The following is a 20,443-nucleotide window of genomic DNA, read 5'->3' on the forward strand; positions in this document are numbered from 1 at the left end:
GCAATTACTGTTTGTTTGAAGATCTGATCTGATGGCTGCTGAATTGGTTGGAGGAGCGCTTCTCTCTGCTTTCCTTGCTCCGTTGGTGGAAAAGTTAGCTTCTGAGATCAAGGACTTCTTCAAAGGGAAAGATGCCATTCTGAAGCTGCTGAAGGAGTTGAAGACTTTGCTGTCCTCTGCTGATCTGCTGCTCATTGATGCTGAGGAGAAGCTCATCAAAGACCCAAGAGTAAGGAAGTGGCTTGATGATCTCAAGGACACCATCTATGATGCAGACGACTTGGTTTACAAGATCGACACTGAAGCATGGCGAAACAAACTCGAAGGTGGTGATCCTCATGAATCTCACAGAGGCTGCAGTTGTACTAGTAAGGTACTGATAAATCAATGGATTGGATTTCTCTAATTATTTATTATGATTTGCTTTGTCATTAGATTAGTTAGAGAATATTATACGCTATTTACTTGAATTAGAGAGATTATTGTATGAGTCTTTTTCAATATATCAGAATATAATACAATTCCTCACTCTTTCTCTATCAATATTCAGGCACTCTTGAGACTCATCTCATCAACTCCTTTAACTTCTTTTGATAAGAACATAAAACCTGAGATAGAAGAGACACTTGGGAAATTGAAGCTTCTTCTGGACAATAAGGATCTTGGTTTGGAACGTGTGAAAAATCATAAGCTTCCAAAAAGAGTATGTGCTCCTTTGGTGGAAGAATCTGATGTCTATGGAAGAAATGGTGATAAAGAAGCTATTATTCAATTGCTTTTGTCGGATGATAAATTTTCTGTGATTCCCATAGTGGGGATGGGCGGTATTGGAAAGACTACTCTTGCTCAACTTGTATACAATGACGCGAGAGTCACTAAAATGTTTGATACCAGAGTCTGGGTGACTGTGGGAGACGATGACAAAGTGAATAGTTCTAAAGTGATGAAAACAATTATTCTGAAGGTTAAATCAGCCAAAAGTGAATTTGAAGAGGAGTTTGAAGTTTTAAATGAAGTCAAGAAGGTTTTGACTGGGAAGAAGTTTCTCATTGTTCTTGATGATGTTTGGGATGAAGATAGCAACAGATGGGAGGCCATAAAAAGTACTTTTCAATCAGGGTTGCACGGAAGCAAGATTATAGTGACAACACGTAGTACTAGGGTTGCATCAATTATGGGAACTAAGTCATCATCAACTTATTTCCTAAGCACTATATCTTTTGACAAAGGTTGGGAGTTATTTGTCAGATGTGCTGCAATTGATGTCAACTCGCATGAGTACTCAGACCTACAAGTAATTGGTCGAAAAATTGTTGAAAAGTGTAATGGTCTTCCTCTAGCTATAAAATCACTTGGGGGTCTTTTACGTGGGAAGCAAAATAAAGAGGATTGGGATGACATATTAAACAACGATATATGGGGGCTGTATGAGAGTGAGAGTGTTGGTATTCTTCCAGCTTTATGGCTGAGCTATTTTTATTTACCTTCGCATTTGAAGTCTTGTTTCTCCTATTGTGCTATATTTCCCAAAGATTATGAGTACAATGAGCAGGAGATGACCTTATTGTGGATGGGTGAAGGTCTTTTACTTCCTAAAGAGGGAATTAGAAATGAAGATATGGGAAAGAAGTACTTCAAAGATCTAATTTCTATGTCATTTTTTCAACAATCAAATGAGGATGAGGAGGAGCCAACTTTTAACATGCATGATCTTATACATGATTTGGCAATATTTGTTTCTGGTAATTTTTGTTTAACGATGAATAATATCAGTAAATGTTCTCATAAGGTTCGTCATTTTTCGTACCTGCAGCAATGTGCAAAGGCCGATGACCCTAAGGAATTTGAGGATTTATTTAAAGCCAAATGCTTGCGCACCCTATTGTGGGAACAAGGTCCAAGCAGTGATCAACTAAGGTTGTTAAAGATTGAAGACTTGAACAAGTCATTCCCATGCTTGAGAGTGCTATCCATAGCGGACAATGAGATCACCAAGCTTCCTGATTCAATATGCAATTTGAAGTATTTAAGATATTTGAAGTTACGTTGTCGCATTAAAGAGATACCGAATACAATATGTAAGTTGTATAATTTGGAGACACTATTGTTGGAGGGATGTGTATATCTTACTAGACTACCAACTGATATTGGAAATTTAATCAACTTGCGACATCTTAGTGTTCCTAAGATAAACTTAGTAGAGATGCCATTGCAATTGGGGAAGCTACAAAATCTGCAAACACTAAATAGATTTGTTGTGGGAAGAAATAGAGATTGTGGTGGTATTGAATTGTTGAAAGAGTTTCAAGATCTACACGGCAGTCTTTCTATTACAGGACTAGAAAATGTGAATGTGAGTAGGCTTGAGGAAGTTTCAGATGCTGCAGCACCATTATTAAAGAGTAAGAAGTCTCTTAATCAGCTAGAATTGAGATGGAATCGTGCACATTTTCCTAAACTTGATGAGTTGCTCAAAGAAAGAGAGCTACTCAATGCCCTCCAGCCTCATCCAAACCTGAAGAAACTTAGCATTTGGCATTACAAAGGCAACAATTTTCCAAATTGGATGGGGGATCATCGCTGCTTGTCTAATTTAGTAAGCCTGAAGATGGAATATTGTAGTAATTGCAGCTTCTTGCCGTCGTTGGGACAGCTGCCTTCTCTCAAAGATCTTTGGATTAGGGGTTGTGGTGTGGTGAGAATAGATTCAGAGTTTTATTGTAGTTCTACTCTTGATTCTTCTTCTTCTTCTGTTGCAATACAAACAAAACCCTTATTCTTTACATCTTTGGAGACCTTGGCATTTATCGACTTCTCTGAGCTGGAAGAGTGGTCATTTATGGAAGGTGGAGGCTTTCCTCGTCTTAAGAATCTTCAATTAATCTGGTGTAAGAGACTCAAAGTGACATTGTTAGGAGATTATTTCCCGTCATTGACAGAGCTTCTAGTATACGACTGTGACCAACTAATAGCATTAATACTCCCAAGAGCTCAACTCATGCAGGCCCCTTTGATCACTTTAAAGAAGATTGAATTTGTCAAATGTCCCAACTTGAGGCACTTAGACGAGGAGGCCTTTCAGCACCTCACCTCCCTTGAGGAGTTGATCATTGATCAGTGTCCTAACCTCGAATGCTTGCCAAAAGAACTGCCCTCTTCTCTTTCTGAACTACACATTTCGAATTGTCCATTGCTAAGACCACGAGTGGAGAGGGAGACAGGGGAGGACTGGCCAATTATTGCTCACATCCCAAATATCACCGTCGATAACGGAGAACATAGGTATGATAGTTTGACTCCTCTTCTTCTTCTTTTTTAATTTTTATTTTATATTTTGTAATTTTCTGCTGTAAATTATTATTTAGTTATATATTTTGGTAGAATATGTAATGGTAAAGTGATCATATTAATAAGTTTGTTTGACACAATCAATTTTTATTTTAAAATTGAGATTTCATTCAGAGTTTCATCCTTTATATTGAACAATAACTTCAATCACTTTGGTTGCTTCAGCGCTCTTCGAGATTCAGCCAGACTGCTTAATTGGATTCTGTGCTAAATAGATTAAAGAACAATCATATATGGAATTAAGGTACAAATCTATTCGCAGCTTCTGTTTGTGACTGTGTTCTCTTCTCTTATCAGCTTAGATACTTTTCTTTCCTTTTAAATTTCTAATTCTCAGTCATTGGCAATGGCAGTGTTGTGATTGTAATAGTGAAAGTCCTCTTAACTAAGGCAGGGTGATGTTGTAGCAGGTTCAACAATTTCCTGAGCTGATGAAAACAGAAGATAAGTGGAGCCTTCACCATGGTTATTTCATCTCCAGGTTAATCTCTACTCTATTTGTTATGTTAAGGCCTTCCATTATTCCAAGTGAATCAACACAACCTATTACTCTCTTCTTCTTGCACCCTCCAACCATAAATGAGTGCCTGTCTGCATTTCAAATCTATTGGGTTCTGTGTTAACCTTGGAAGTGTTCCCAGAGATTCAGATTGGTTGGGCTACATACAAACTTGGATGATAGACAATGCAAGAAGTCAGTTACCAATTCAACACCCTTATAACTAAATTCTTTTATTTTCTCTTACTTAACTTAAGCTGTGTATAAAAGGGTGTAATCAAGGCCAAGAAAGTTTGAGTTTGGTGTGTGTGTGATTATGAATAATAATAACTATAGAGTGATTAGAGTGGTGTCATTAATGTTACTTTGTAGAAGAGGTTGATTGAGACCATTGTTAATGTTTTATCTCTCCTCAATTAATTACCTTATCATAAATCTTGGTATCCATTTTCCTTTTGAACATTCAATTGCTTTGAGTAGTTTTGCTAAGTTTGTAAGTTGTAAGTTGTAACAATAACAACTGATGTTACCTAGTAAGATTGCTAAACTTTAAGTACTATTCAAAAATTTGTGTGTGTATTTGATCTTTGTATACATTTACATCAGTATATACAAATTTGAATGACTTGCATAAATCAATGTTCTTCATTATGAGTTGGAAATTTTGATTTTGCTAGTAGTTTGTTCAACATTATGTTTATCACATCCTCTTCAAAAAAATTTACTCTGACTCCTTCCTTTTTGTGTGGCTCATCTTTTATACAATTCCATTATCAGATAAAGTATTTATCCTCCATGTAAATATTAATTATTAATATTTTTCATAAATTTAAAAGAAGAAGTTACATATAACACATTGTTTTTTAAAACCAAAAAAAAAATGAAAAGAGGGTGTATAACAATAAGATTATACTGTATTATTCTAAGATTTTTTTTTTTTCAATCACTTACTATATATTTTTGATTAATTGGGGAGAAAACCTTAAAATGAGTTATGTTTGCAAATAATCTCATATAAAAAACAAAACAGAAAAATATTTACAAAATGTTGCTACTTGCTAAATTTACACAATACATTTAAAAATAATTTTTTATATATATTTTTACAGACTTTTTTTCATTTATATTTTTACAGACTTGTGTTTTTCAATGATATTTTCATGTTACCGCAATGTTATCATATTCCCATGAATGATAAATATAAATTATAAGTAAACAATGGTCTTTTTTAGAATAGTCTGTAAAAAAAAAAAACTCCGTTAAAAAAAAAAAATTATTCAGGATTCTGTAAAAACATAATATGTTTTAGGTATTCCTGAAATAATCACTTTAATCAGACAAATTTCCTCAATATTACCAAACGTTGCTGTTGTTGAGCCCATATTAAGTCCAATAGAAAACCCAATAAATAGAGCTCAGGGCCCATAAAAAAGCCCAAATGTCCTTATTCAAGGCCCACCATAGAGTCAAATCTCTATTCGTCTCGCTCAATTGCTTTCTTCTTCTTCTTCTCCCAAATCCCTAGAGAACCAAATCAATCAAATTCCCTCAAAACCCTAAAAACCAGAGAAACCCTAAAATCCCCAATCCAAAATCCAACCATGGTGTGCATACGTAAAGCCACAATAGACGATCTTCTAGCTATGCAAGCCTGCAACTTATTCTGCCTTCCAGAGAATTACCAGATGAAGTACTACCTCTACCACATCCTCTCATGGCCGCAACTCCTCTACGTAGCCGAAGACTACAATGGAAGAATCGTTGGATACGTTCTCGCCAAGATGGAAGAAGAGAGCAACGAGTGCCACGGCCACATAACCTCGCTCGCCGTACTCCGAACCCATCGCAAATTAGGGCTCGCGACAAAGCTCATGAGTGCAGCTCAAAACGCCATGGAACAGGTATTTGGAGCTGAGTATGTTTCTCTTCATGTTAGGAAGAGTAATAGAGCTGCTTTTAATTTGTATACTGAGACTTTAGGGTATAAGATTCATGATATTGAGGCTAAGTATTATGCTGATGGAGAAGATGCTTATGATATGAGGAAAGAACTTAAGGGGAAGAAAACCCATCAACATGTTCATAGTCATAGCCATGGTCACGGTCATGGTCATCATCACCATGGTCATGGTGGTGGGTGTTGTTCTGGTGGTGAACCCAAGAGTGTGGAGGCTAAAGGTGGTGCCAAGGCTGAGAAAGCTAAGACTGATTCCAAAACTGGCTGAGAATTGAGAAATGAAAGTAAAGATTTGATTTTTTTTTTGGTTTACTTTTTTACATTTATGTTATCAGATTATGCTGGCTTGGTAATTTGAATAATGCATTTTTGGATTTGGGGAATCTAATTATATATTATGTGTTTCCTGATGTAGCATTACTATATCTGTATAAGTTATCTTTGGGGTAGATGGCAATAGAAGACCTCTTTGGTTTAACTGAGTGTTATGTTCTTTTTTGGGCTGTATTTGTTTATTATACCATTGAGTTGTTTGGTTTTCTAAGCTTCTTTATTGCATAGTTTCTGGCTAATCATGGGTGCCTTGTTTGGTCTTTGTTCTTGTAACTTAGGCAGTGTAGTGAGAGTAATGAGTATCAAGAGTTTTAGTTTGTGTTTCTCTTTCTGTTGTTATATATATGTTATGAGTTTTTGGGTAGATAGAAATAGAATGTGATGTATTAGGTCTTTGGTTTAATTGAGCGGTATGTTCTTTTTTGGGCTGCATTTGATTCTTATACCATTGAATTGTTTGGTTTTATACAGTTCTTTAAAAGGTATTTTCTGGTTAATTATATGTGTTTTGTGCCTTGTTTGGTCTTGATCTTAAAACTTAGGCAGTATAGTGAGAGTTATGAGTGTCAATAGTTTTAGTTTGTGTTTCTCTTTCTGTTGTTGTAGTCTTTATAAAAAAAATTATTAGCTAATAAACATGTATGGTCACTATTACACTGGGGGACCATGATGGTCGCATAGAGTAAATTGAGAGTGATTATTTTGCAAACTTTACTATTTAACATTGTTAATTTAGTAAATTTCCCCTATAGGCACAAAAGCTAATTAAAGTGTTGAAACTTAGAAGAAGTGACTTAACTACCAACTACTTACAAACCTTGCTTTCAATTTGATTGAACTTTAGATGCTAACATGGAAATAAATGTTGTATTTTTTGCCTGAAAGATATGGAATTGTAGTTATTTGAGGAGGTGTTGGAGTATAGCAGTGAGTATAGGAATTGCAGTATATTGTTGAGATGGCTTCAACTTGATAACTTGATTTGATATTAATACTAGATGCTAAATTTTTATTAATAACATTTGAAAGGTTTGTGCAAGGAAGAATTGAGGTGCATGATTCTCAGTAAATATTACAGATTCATACAAGTTATTTTTCTAGCTTTAGAGGTATTTAGGGAATGTCATATGCTGCTCGGTTTGGCCTTGTTTTCGAGCATTATTAGCGAACTTACTGATGTTTTATGTGAATGAAGAATTTGACCCCGAATAGTATTACGATTTACTGAAAACTCGGGACTCGAATTCACACTGGATTTAAAGAACTACTTAGCCTGGGATACCATATGATTAGGTGCTGTATGAGCAGGCCCATAAGTGAAGGATAACTCAAACTGCAAGGAGCTCGGTTAAAAGAAAAGTAGAATTGTTATAGGCCTTGTAGTTCTCTTCAATCGGCTCAGTAATATGGTCATTTAGAACCTGTCTCTACAATTGAACATTTGTGAATTGCCTTACTGTAATTTTAGGGTCTCTATTTAAGTGTGTCGTCGTCAATCATCATCAAATGAATTATGAAATTGTGATGATGATGATAAACAAGTGTTGCTTTGGTTTACTACCATTGTTCTTGTAAGATGGTTTGATTTTTAGATTTGCTAATCATCCAATCAAACATATGTAATGAAATGGTAAAGGAATGGAATGGAAACCATTTTCATTTTTTGATTTGGTTGCCTAGAAAAAAGTAGTTTCAATACACGAATAATTGAAATATTTTTTTTCAACACATTAAATTTATTTTTGTTCTCTTTTCTATTCCTATTTGCCTATTTTAATTACTCCCCAACTAAACACACCCTAAATGTGAACTTAAAATGAAAGATTGATTGATTCATTATTAGTGTTAGTCACTAATGTTCTTTTATTTCTTTCCAAGAAGCAACATAGGTAACTCCTTTGAAATTTCTAACTATGCCAAATGCAAACCTTCTTCAATAGCTTGTTGTATACTTCACTCAACTCGTTCAATAATTATTTAGATTTTTTCAACTTTTGACAATGACATTTTTGACATTTTGTTGTTACTATTTGGTGAATGATGCCTCATTAGATGAGTGGATTATGGAATTATCCAAAGATTCATAGATTAATTTGGTTTAAATATCATCAAAACAAGACATGTTTGAGTTTTTGGAGGATTGAACACTCATGACATGTTACCAAGATTCTTGATCAAGACTTATTACAAACAATTCTCATTGATTACCAAATCACATTACTCAATCACTTTTTCTTTCTTTCTCAAGTGCCCAAAGACAAAGAGTCAAGTTAATACCAAATAAAAATTACCAAAAAGTTCGACTCAGAATCTCACATGCTTTTTCTCATCTTTTTAAGCCAAGTTTATGCCAATGGGATCACTCTCAATGACTTGGAAAATTTTATGGAAATTTGTAGGTATAAATGCTTAAAGGAAAAGTTATCATTGATTGGTTTTCCATTATGGGTTCATTACAATGAAAATAGACATAGAAAGTTCAAGCTATATTTCTTGATTTTTCTCTATACATATTCCTTACTCTATAGCTTGGAAAATAATGAGAAAAGAGAGGGAATCTATTAAGGTTTTTCACTTGGTCACTATAACACTTTGGATAAAATCGATTACTCAGCAAATCATCTTTAGGAATAATAAATAATTTGGAAAAATAATGAAAAAAAAAATGAATTTTTATTTTTATGTTAAATACTAAGTGGATGGCTGTCATAATCAATTTTATGCCACTTTTAATATCGCAAGCAATATTTTGTGAAATAATAATGATAATTATAGGATTAAACACCAACAAGCAAACAAAAGCTCAACAACAAAAAAGAAGTCTATAAAAATAGATTCTTTTTATTAACTAAAAGGGGATCACGTGGTGCAGATTCTTTCTCTATTCATTCTGTCTTTTTGATGATCTCAAAAATCACATGTTAGTTATAGGAGTCTTATACTTTAGCCAACTTTTATTAGATCATCGTATCAACTATAAAGTACTATAAAAATAGATTTAAACTTTGAAATGGATAATCTCTATTGGTTGTTTGTAAAGTTGTACACTCTTAAATTTCTTTGGTGTGTGTATTGGAATATACTAGAGAGTTGGATTATCATATAAGTAACACTTGTAAAGTTATTATGAGGAGAATTTTGTTCCAAATTGGGTGACCTTTAACATATCTTTGTGTAAAGTGAATCTAAAGCTTTTCATTATTATTATTATTAAATAAATAGATGACAACAAATTTATGTTTTTTTTGGATAAATTAAACAACTAATTTATGTTTTTAATAATTATAACAAAACTCTCCCTAAGTCAATATAGTGTCAAATTATCAACAACAAAAATACTAATTATTTTTAAAGGCAAAGAGAAGTTTTTATTTAAATATTTAAATATTTATATTTATACATATATCAATATATATATATATATTAGGTACAGTGGCAGCCATTATTAATGAGTGGAGAAATGTGGTGGCTCCATTTTCAAAAGGGTTTATATACATAAAGGCCATGAAACATCACCATCTTTAGAGGGTTTGTCCAACCCAATCCAATCAATTTTTTTTTTTTTTGGCTCACTTAAAAATTTGAAATTGACATTTGGAATAAAATGGGTCCTTATTGAAACAAAGAAAAAACAGGGTTTTTATTATTATTGTTGTTGTTTTTTGTTTAATGAAAAGAAAAAAGCTGGTTTTAAATGAACAAAACACATTGAAAATTTGTCTTATGATTGGATTGGTTAATCTTAAAAAGTATATAAAGCTTCTCCATATACTAAAACATGAGTACTTGTTGATTATTCCATATGATTCTTAGTTGTCAACATGTAATAATGTATACTTAGTCACCACAAAGTATAAGATCTTCCATTAAAAAAAAACAAGTTGAAATATTTTCATGAAAGTGGCTCTATAATAATTGAGGTTAGAATATTAATATTACTATTATTTTCACTTCCACCATGTGTAGGGAAAGAAAGTAATTAATATAATACTATAGTACACAAGAATTTAAATCACCTGAATTATAAAATAAACAAGCTGAGCTAGGCAACAAATTAATGATATTTGATCTGAATATAATATTATTAGTAGTGCTCAATATTACTATAAATTTGACACTTTTTTGAGTAGATATCCATTTTTCAATGATAGTAAATTAAAATATAAAAAATTTGATATTGAATTATACTAATAATAAGTAATTTTTTTTATTTTTATATTTTAAAGTAATTTTTTTTTACATTTTATGAAAAATTCATATAGCAATTCAAACTGTAAATATAAAAAAAAAAATTAAAAAAAATTAAAGAAAGAGTATAGAAAGGAATTTGAAATAACATAAGGACATAAATGTGTTAGGCACCAATTTCTTTATTTATCCATTTTTTTTTTATTTCCACCAAACCTAACTCAACTATCACTTATGTGCATTATTTCACTTGAGAATATACAAGCATATTATAATTACATATACATGTATAAAATGAAGAAATAAAGTCTGAAACAAAACTCATGGAGATTCATACAAGATCACATAGTATTAAATAATGAATAGGTACATAAAAAATATTTGGTGGGGTGTTTGGGGTGTGCTAAGCTAATTTATTGAGATAGAGAAACTAATAATAAATAATTAAATAATTCAGTGACTTTTCTGCATGGAATATGCTAAAAGTTTATGCAATTATAATAATGTACTAATGGGGTCACATTAGTGCTAATTAAAATACTTTTTTTTTCTTCTTCTTCTTCATAGCTTTGTTGAGTGGTATAACAACTAGGCTCTCCATTTTCCTTACCTCATATTTGCTCTTCTTTTTTTTTTCAATTCAAAATTGTCATTATCACCACCAACAAAAGCTTCAAACTTTGGTTAAGCCCAAAAACCCCAATTAAGACTTAGCCAAATATATGGTACAAGTTATATCTATGGCAAATGATCTAAACAACCTAATGTATTTACAAATCACTAAGAACCCAAAAAGAAAAATAGAATCTTGAAAGGATTACAATGCTCTACGAGTCGATCTGTCTCGCTGATTAACCTTAAGGTGCTCAACATCATACAAAGTAGCGGAGTTATGTTGGACACTTTAAAATACCTTGGTATTTCTCAAGTTGTATACCGACGGGGTAATCGAGGTGTAGGCACAACCACATCGCGACCCGATTGAATCATGTGGACCCTATCCTTGATTGTTTTGTCAAATAGCCTATTGTCTGGATTCTCAGCATAACAAACATAGTAACAGCCTACACAAGCATGAGGTACTGCCATGGCAATTCTTGTCTGAATAATGCCATTAGAAAAAGGAAAAATGCTGACTCAGTTAAACATGTGATTTGAATGCAAAAAAGAGTCAAGATAATAATAATTTATTATTACAATAATAATAAAGCTAATAACTTTGTAAAAGACTGGTCAAGAAGTGGGGATTACTAACCATAAGGTATCCAATGATGAAAACAAGAAGTGAGATTGTTGCTGTGAAACTTTGGTGAACTCTAGCTGTCCAAGCAGCCGCTACGATGACACAAATGGAGCCGCTGCATACCCCGGTGAGGAAACAAATCGAGCTTGTCATGTCGGCGTCAACAACAGGCACGATTTCTTGCCTTTCGAATAGTCCCCATGTGTCTTGGGATGCTCTTACAAAGCCTTTTCCATATGCAGCTATCTGGTTGTTATGGTCAAATGGAAAAATTAGTTTACTTTTTATATACAGTCCGAACATAGTATTATATAAAAATATGACGTATAAACTAATTTAATATAACACTATACAATACAATAAGATATAATACGGTGTACCAAACAGACCCTAAAAGAGCTAAAAGTTAATGACAATGACAGATAGACAATAAATTTGATAAGAGTGAGACTAGATTTACCTACCAAAATAGTAGATTTGAATGGGAAAATAGTCAAATGGTGTATATTGGTTAGTTACATAGAAAAGTATGCTTTTACTGACTTGAATCATTCCAGATACTTGACATCATATTCAGAATGATAATATGTAAAAAGAAAAAAAAAATCTCATACGGAAGCTTCACCTAATACTTCATTTAAAAAATAAAATAATGGCTAATTAGAATTTTCTTTCCCCAAACTTGGACATTTAACAGTTAGTAAAATTGAACAGAATTGGACTGAATCGAACAATCTCAATAGTTCGAAAGAGTTCTTTAATGCCTTAAAAAGTTCAAGACACAATTTGATACATGTCAGAAGAAAGAAAAAATCCTAATCCTTTTTGAAAACACAAACACATCTTTTGGTAAAAGCCTTTTTTCAGAGTAATCAAAACAATGAAAATTGAAACCAATTATTTAGTTTGAGTACCTGTACAAAGGCCCAACCATTGCCATATCTGAAGATGGATTGCATAACATTTAAGCAGCAATGAGCACAAGAGAACATGAATTCATCTTCACCCTCGAGCAAATTCAGTGCCCGAGCAACAATCCTCAACGCCTCGATTGTAGGCACAAAGAGAGAGCCAAGACAAGCACTTCCAAGATTCTTGGTCAATGCTCTTTGGAAACAAAACTGAGTACTTGATTGCATTCCTCTAAGATAATACAAAGCAATTACTCTACTAACTGTTATATTAGCCACATTTCTCATCACTTCAGCAGTCCAAGCTAAACTCAATACTAATAAAATTATAATTAATGGTGGTAAGTAGAAATTAAGAGCACCAATCACTGCTAAAATCCACAAAGACATCCAAATAAATGCAACTCCAAGCATCAAATAAATAGGATGGTTAATGTCAGGAAATTTCGATACAGGCTCAAGCGCTTTGATCAAAACTCGGCTACAAAATCCCATTCTTTGTGTTACCCAACAAGCATATAAGCCATTGCCAATTGCAAAGGCAATGAAGCAAACTCCAACTCCATCAGTGGATGGTTTTTGGAAGCAAATTAAGAGAATTCCAGCTGATAATGACAGCAAAAATGAGCTCCATAATATGAAAGGTACCATGATTTTAGGCCATTCTCTTAGTGCTTTTTGCCAAGCAAATGCAAGTGTTATGCTTAATAATGATGATGCTTCAACTTGTGGTATGTAAAATTTGAGAATTTTCATCTCTTTTCTTTTGATATCTGATGCTTGTAAAATCCCTTGAACTCCCTTATATATAAGAAACCCAACTAATCCAATTGCAGCAACCATATGCACAAGGAACAAAAAGAGAGAGATTTTGTTGGTGTATGCTCTTGAATTTAATGTTGTTATAGATGGCTGATCAGTACCCAAAAAAAGAAAATCATCAAATTGTTAAGCTTAAACCATAAAATTCAGATTAAATTAGTACTACCCAAAACAGCAATTAACACAAATTCACTAAAAAAAAATAAAAAAACCCCATAAAAAGCATATTAACCAAGTAAAGTTGAGAAATGAAATTGCCCACTAAAATTTCCAAGTAAAGAATTCATCTTTTTCCCTTTTTCTTTTTCTGGGTACCCTCTGAAACACTTCACTCAGACTAAATTTTTGGACAGAAAAGATAAAAGCTTTAACCTTCAAAATTCACTTGTTTAGCTAACTCAGCTTCAAAAGAAAAATACTTACTTGTGGGGTTGGTGTAAAACGAGGCTGAGTTGAATGCTGAGAAAATTGAGAAGGAGAAGGAGTATCTACTCTTGTACTATTTTGAACCAAAACCCTTAAAGGATTAGTTGGATTAAGCCTCTGCATCATTGAAATCTGAAAATCTTCTCCATTATTAACATTATTATCATGAACCAATTTCTCTTCTCCTTCCAAACCCACCTCACCTTTTTCCAAGTCTTTAACTTTCACCACCTCTGTCTCCATCTCCATCTCCTCTTCTCTCTTCTCATTTCTCTCTCTAACTTCTTCTTCTTCTTCTTCTCTTTCTCTCTCCACAACCTGAAACAACACCAAAGTTCCAAACTTTACACAACCCCACAAAGCAAAACACCATAAAAAATCAAAACTTTATCATAAAACACATATAAATATATATATATGTATATTACAGGCTCAGCTGCTGCACCCATTCTGAAACAGTGAGTTGACCGGAAAATTCTCCGGCGCCGGCGGTTTCAAAACTACAAAAAGAACGTTATTAAAGAAGAAGAAGATGATGATGTAAAAGTTGCTAAGGCTATATATGTATATATGTATATAGCTAGAATATGCATTATGGGACCCAGTTTTGAGGGAAAATCCACGCTCTGACAAGGAGAGTGAAGTACACGCACCAATGAGAAGAGACCCTTGTTTATTGTTGTTGTCAGACATGGGATGACGCACGTGGACAGAGAAGAAGGAGGAGTAGTGGTGGGTGGGTATGTCTGATTTTTTTGCTCTGTTCTAAAAAAAAAAGTTTGTTTTTTTTATTTTTTTTATGTTAAAGAAATTAATTAAATAAATAAATTACAACGGTTTTGTGTTTATTTATGGTGATTTTTATTAAATTTAATGTAAGAATGTGGTTAATGTTTTTGTTATTGTTTATTTGAGTCATCTTTGAAAAGGACAAGAGTGTACATATACAAAAGAATCATAATCTAAGACACCATACTTAGTAATTTTTTTTACTAAGAAAAAGTAGTAAATACTAAAATTTATAAAAGTATTTTTTTTTTTACAATATATATGTATATTTTTTTTAGAGAGTATTAGAAATGCTTAAACATTTAAATATTTCTCTTTTTAAAATATAAGAGGAAAAAAGATGAAAAATCAAAAATAAAATAAAAAATAATTATCACTTATTTTTTATTTTGTTATTTATAATTTATAGAAAATTGTATTTATAATGAAAAATGTATTTATTGTGATTTCTTCTTTATGAAAATATTTGTTGTCTCCAAATAATTAAATCATAAATGTGGTTTGATTTTATTTGGCTTAATAAAATAAATTACACCAAATAACAAATAAGATTTGACCAAATGAATTGTTAATTAGGGATAATGTAGTTGAAAGTTGCCCCTTTGAATACATTAATATTGCATAATTATATATATTTAGAGAGTAAACAAAAAATGACAATATATAATTAAAATAAAATATAAGTGACTATATTAATTAATTATATTTAGATGAATAATATTAGGTGGTGAGTGTGCATGGTAATTAAAGTGAGTACTTTTGATCAAGTTTGACGGCTGAGATGGTTGCTTCAAATGAGGAGCAAAGTTTTGACAAGGAATATTTATATATATGTATTTGTATTGGTATTGACTTTAAATATTATATAATAGTATATAAGACTAAAGAGTGTAACATAACATATATTACAACACATAAATACACAAATATATTATAAATAAATATACAATATAAGCCACCTTTGCCTTATCTTGTTTGAAATTTTGTATAGACATTATTGCTAGTTATTATTATATTATTATTTAATATAAATATACATAATTTTATTAAGGAACTATATATAAAACTTGTCACATACGTACCAATTTCCTTCTATATATTGTTATTTTACTTTCCATTATACAACTGAAAAAAACAAGAATACTATATAAAATGGTTGCTTTGCTTTGTAAGCTGAAATTTGTTACAAGTTTTTATGTATTTATTTATTTATTGCTATTGTCCTTGAAAACCCATAATTAAAGGAATATATTTGTATAAATAGAAACATTTGGTTGGCAAGAAAGTTAGTTTATATGAAAAAAGAAGTCCAAATTAAGAAAAACACTACACTTGTTTCTTTGCTCTATTCTATAGTAGGAATGTGACCATGATATGAGTGTGATAGAGTGATTTCTTTATATATATGAATTATATTATTGTGCCATACATTTTTCTAGAAAATATGTAAAATTATTTTATTTATTATATAAAAAATATTTACAAAATACACACCTAAAATTATAATTAGATCAACACCTTCATATATTCTTTAAAAGACTTTTTGATCAATATAATATTTAGTAAATAAAGGTTTTTTTTTTTAAATTATTTTATGAAGCTATAAAACTTGTTATTATATGATTACATTGAAAATACTATGAACTTATTTTATCTAATTAATGATGGTAACTCCACATATTAACCTCTATTTACTTTCTTATTATAACTCTAAACTTAATTTAAAGTTTTTTCTCAAATACCCTTAGCACAAAATAAGGCTATCTCTTTCTATATATTCTTCTCTTTTACTATTTTCTAGAGTGCATTAATTTAAATTAAAATATAAGAAAATTCCATAATTTTTCACCAATAAAAATGTGTATGTACTATACATTTTAGCCACTTATTGTGGTGGGGCTCATGCTCATCATAATCTATTCATCTCAATAAATGAAATTAAATACCTTTCAAAAAAAAAATTAAATTAAATTTTTGAACTTATTAAAATTGGGTTTCCCATGAACATTATTGACTTAGTCTCACCCTTGGGAAAAAAAAAACTTCAATAATATTCAATTTCACTTAAGGGAAAAAAAAGAGAGAACATAATAAATAAGTAATTGTGCTTATCTTTTCATATTTCTATTTTAATGAACACCTTCTATAAATTTTTTACATTTATTTTCACATTTAAATTAGTATAAAAGGATCCCTTAACAAATAGTTTTATTTATTTTATAAATTTATAGTTTCAACATTTGTAAAATTTATTATTAAACAAATCAAAGCATCTCTGCATTCAAAATCTAGATAAGAGTAAAAAATTTAATTTTAATTTTTTTAATTATAATTTCTAACTCAAAATATAATAAATAATTTAACATAAAAAAAATATCTCACTTGAATCAAAGATTACATATTCAATAATTTAGAGGTGTGTTCAAATCTAGATTTGTATTTTTCTTTTAATATTTACTGAGTACATTATATTAATTTAACAAAATATATATTTGATAAGAATAAATCAATTAAAAAAGATTGTGGATAGAATATGTAACTAAGGTATTAATTGATTAATCAAAATAGTGTACATAAAATAATGATTTATTGCAACATCACGTGCCTAATATAAGCCTGCCTAATTTAATTTATTGTTCCGGATTGTTATTATGCACTAGTGGTGTCTAATACTATTATAAGATAAGTTAAATGCCCCTTGAATTGTTGAGAATGTTAGATTCAAATTTTTTTATCCAATTTCATTCAATTTTACTAATATAGCGATCATCTATACACTAAATTATTCCCCATATATGTACCAAATTATCTATCTGAACTTTAATATATACTGAATTATGTTTCGAACTTTTACATGTACTAAATTGTGTTCCAAATTTTGACATGTATCAAATCGTACTCTTTAAATTTTTATCTATGTCAAGCTTATGTCCTTGAATCTATAAATATCAATAGTTCAAATAACTTAAAAGTACCACATATCTTGGACTAGAAAATTTTAATTAGCAAAAAAAAAGTAAAAGGTACTATTTAGCATTTATCATCTACTAACAAGACTACAACACATGGTAGAACCTGTCAACATGAATGTGGGCCTGGTCCGTTGATTAATGACTTAGATCCAACTCAGCTTTCATTCACACATCAATGTCATGGGCCATGCCCAATATTATCTTGTCCCTCTTCTCACTCCTTTTTATGTTTTTTAGCTTTTGTTGTTGTACTTCTTCATCAAAAAGTTCAATTCAAAGTTTTCTTGATTACAAAATTCTCTTGTAGAAAAAGAACAGAAAAAATAAAAACTTCAAAAATGAGTATTTAAGAGTTTCATAAACGAACTATTAAAGAATTTTATCACATACTCAATTATCAAAACTGCATAGAAATACATGGTACAATCAAAGAGAACAAGATGATAAGCAAAATAAGTGTTAGCTTTTCTTGAATGAGAAGTAAATTTAACAACTTTTGTTCAGGTTTCTCTTTTAACTCTCCATATGTTGAATATATGGTGATTATCCCTAACTCTATTTCTTGGCCTCAGCTTCATTCCCAGCTGGTGTTTTGACAATGCATAGTTGACCGCCTTCCTTGTTTGCGGCGGTGGCAGCCTTCACTTCATTGCACTTGTTTATGAACTTTGTCAACTCCTGAATTCATCAAATCAAAGTTATGAGGAAGTGCTTTTATTAGCTGATTTTCATGGTTTGTAAGGAAGAAGTATGATACACAAACAATAATGCTTAGTATAGTTTAAACAAATATCATAGCTAATATTTCAATTTTCAATCAACATTCCATTCCAGTCACTTGTGAAATCAAAGATTATCGAATTCTCTAAGTTGAGAACTGAACCTAGATTAACCATTTTAAGCCTGAGAATGGTGGCCGAACACACCAAGGTTTTCAAAACAATTTTTTGCTCAAAGGAGTGTAAGATTGTCAAACTAACCGAACCATGAAGATTGGGTAAGACTTTGTTTCCACACACAAACTTGAGAAGAACCAAAATACAAAATTCCACATGCCTAAAAAAGTCCCAACTTTAAGATAGAAACACAAACTTTTACCTACTCACATGACTTCCATCTCAGTGTAACCATAGTTTTCCTCCTACCATAAACTACACTAGACTTGCCCAAAGAAGCCAAATTTAGATAATATTCCAAAGCAAGATACAAAAAAAGGAATTATTCAGAAAAGATGGGAAATTCCCAATTGTTGTAAAAACCAAAAACTAAAAAACAAATCTATAGTACAGCTATAGAAAAGTAGTAGCCTCCAATTACATCAAATTTTTTGAAAACACAAAGCTTTATTCCCCCAAATTCAAAACTGAATATCAATACCACAAGACATAAAGCCCTCAACTTTAAGGTTTTCCTGCTTATTATGACTCCAATTTTAGGAAAACCATAGCTTTTCTAGCTAATCCAAACTAAATAAGACTTGCCCACTAAGCCAAATTTAATAACTACTCCAAAAGCAAGGTAAGATTAATGGGTCCTTAGGGTTTCAACTTTCAACTCAATTCTCTAATTCAAAATTTAACAATACAGACATACCCGATCAGTATCCATTGCACTCGTGAAATTTGAAGGCTTCACATATCTCTTCCCTGAAAATCAACATGAAAAAGAACACCAGAGACTCAAAATTAGGATTATGACTCAATTTATTAGCTGAGCGAGAAAGAAAGCAAACCAATAAATAATAATACCTTTACGAGTTGTGGGTGCCTTTCCATGGCGGTTTAGAGGAACGGTTTTCCTCTTCTTTTGGCCTTTGAATAACCCACTTTTCTGCGTCATCTTCTCTCTTGCTGATTCTCGGGGTTTTTCAGATGCAGAGTTCTCTCGATAGGGTTTTGGCCTTCTTTCTTTTATCAGCTTCCAATTTTTGTGAATTGAGCCCTATAAACGACACGTCGTTTGTTGATAAAATAGAAAGTTTCAATACAAAATAAGGTGTCGTTTTCAAGTAAAGAACGACTTGTCGTTCAATTTTATCCTTTTTCAGGTATCAAAACTTCTAATTTATTTACACTTAAATATTTTTTTTTGTTTTTGTAAAAGTACCAAAAGTTGTATTTTTTCAATAAAGGATAAATTTTACTAACTCGAAGTCAAATAACAAAATATTGTGAACATGAAGACTTGAGAGGAACATCATTTCCTCGCAATATACTGATATTATTACTAAATTATGAGTAATATTATTAGTAGACTGTTGAACAAAAAATAAAACATATGAGGTAGAGTTTGTAACATCTTATAATCCTCAACCAACACACCCAAATAAGAGGACATGCAACTCTCCTCCCATGTAAATAATCGATACCGAAGTGCTTATACTACGAAAAGCTAGTCCATCTCGACAACTATTCTTATTGATACTGAATCCAGCTCAACCCTTCTTTAAGCCCAATGACTTTCGCAACTTTCAGGCTAACAACCCCATGCCTACATCCTATTTGAGCCTCAATCAATTGGAAAATAATGCAACATCAACATTTACTTTGAAGGTGTCTTCAATTAGTAGCATCCACTTCTCAAGACCATCCCTGGCACAAACGAGATCATGGAGATAACATGTTGATCTTGAGCACTTACCCATTATTCAAGAGTAATTATTGCTATCATGATAATTTACTTTTGCTTCCAAATCAATGAATTACGAGCTCCCTACCTATATTGCCCAACAAAGCATAGCCACTTTCCACCACCTTATATCTTTATCAAATTGTTGGAAAATATGCTCCAACCAACCAGTAAAAGATATCCCACATTGTTTGAGCAAAAATACATTGCCAATAAAAATGTAATATGGTCTCATTAACATCTACTAAAACTTTGAATACCTTTTATTTTTAAATTTTTTATTTTAAGTAACAAATTAAATTAAATTAAACTTACCTAAAATTGTAG

General features: G+C 31.5%; 4 protein-coding genes across 7 annotated transcripts; 2 read left to right on the forward strand and 2 right to left on the reverse strand.

Moving 5' to 3' along the window:
* The first annotated feature begins 4 nt into the window (after positions 1 to 4).
* On the forward strand, positions 5 to 4,314 carry LOC115709813 (putative disease resistance RPP13-like protein 1). 4 transcript variants are annotated; one of them, XM_061111431.1, is made up of 4 exons: positions 5 to 373; positions 551 to 3,282; positions 3,514 to 3,592; positions 3,702 to 4,314. In XM_061111431.1, the coding sequence occupies exons 1-3, from the start codon at positions 32 to 34 to the stop codon at positions 3,557 to 3,559; spliced, it is 3,120 nt and encodes a 1,039-aa protein (XP_060967414.1). In that variant the 5' UTR covers positions 5 to 31; the 3' UTR covers positions 3,560 to 3,592; positions 3,702 to 4,314. The 4 variants fall into 4 exon arrangements, with proteins under 4 accessions (XP_060967414.1, XP_060967417.1, XP_060967416.1 ...); XM_061111434.1 differs by having other exon boundaries at positions 3,743 to 4,314; XM_061111433.1 differs by having other exon boundaries at positions 3,756 to 4,314.
* Positions 4,315 to 5,111: 797 nt separating this feature from the next.
* On the forward strand, positions 5,112 to 6,212 carry LOC115709990 (N-terminal acetyltransferase A complex catalytic subunit NAA10). Its single transcript, XM_030638277.2, has one exon. The coding sequence runs from the start codon at positions 5,449 to 5,451 to the stop codon at positions 6,070 to 6,072; it is 624 nt and encodes a 207-aa protein (XP_030494137.1). The 5' UTR covers positions 5,112 to 5,448; the 3' UTR covers positions 6,073 to 6,212.
* Positions 6,213 to 10,630: 4,418 nt separating this feature from the next.
* On the reverse strand, positions 10,631 to 14,307 carry LOC115709773 (protein PNS1). The gene is made up of 5 exons (XM_030637981.2): positions 14,156 to 14,307; positions 13,725 to 14,045; positions 12,483 to 13,391; positions 11,581 to 11,814; positions 10,631 to 11,426 (listed from the first exon to the last, which is right to left on the reverse strand). The coding sequence occupies exons 1-5, from the start codon at positions 14,174 to 14,176 to the stop codon at positions 11,250 to 11,252; spliced, it is 1,662 nt and encodes a 553-aa protein (XP_030493841.2). The 5' UTR covers positions 14,177 to 14,307; the 3' UTR covers positions 10,631 to 11,249.
* Positions 14,308 to 17,827: 3,520 nt separating this feature from the next.
* On the reverse strand, positions 17,828 to 19,403 carry LOC115711706 (uncharacterized). The gene is made up of 3 exons (XM_030640093.2): positions 19,237 to 19,403; positions 19,082 to 19,134; positions 17,828 to 18,166 (listed from the first exon to the last, which is right to left on the reverse strand). The coding sequence occupies exons 1-3, from the start codon at positions 19,325 to 19,327 to the stop codon at positions 18,044 to 18,046; spliced, it is 267 nt and encodes an 88-aa protein (XP_030495953.1). The 5' UTR covers positions 19,328 to 19,403; the 3' UTR covers positions 17,828 to 18,043.
* Between the last annotated feature and the right edge of the window lie 1,040 nt (positions 19,404 to 20,443).

Source organism: Cannabis sativa, chromosome 3, assembly GCF_029168945.1.
Source record: "Cannabis sativa cultivar Pink pepper isolate KNU-18-1 chromosome 3, ASM2916894v1, whole genome shotgun sequence".
Taxonomy (NCBI): Eukaryota; Viridiplantae; Streptophyta; class Magnoliopsida; order Rosales; family Cannabaceae; genus Cannabis; species Cannabis sativa.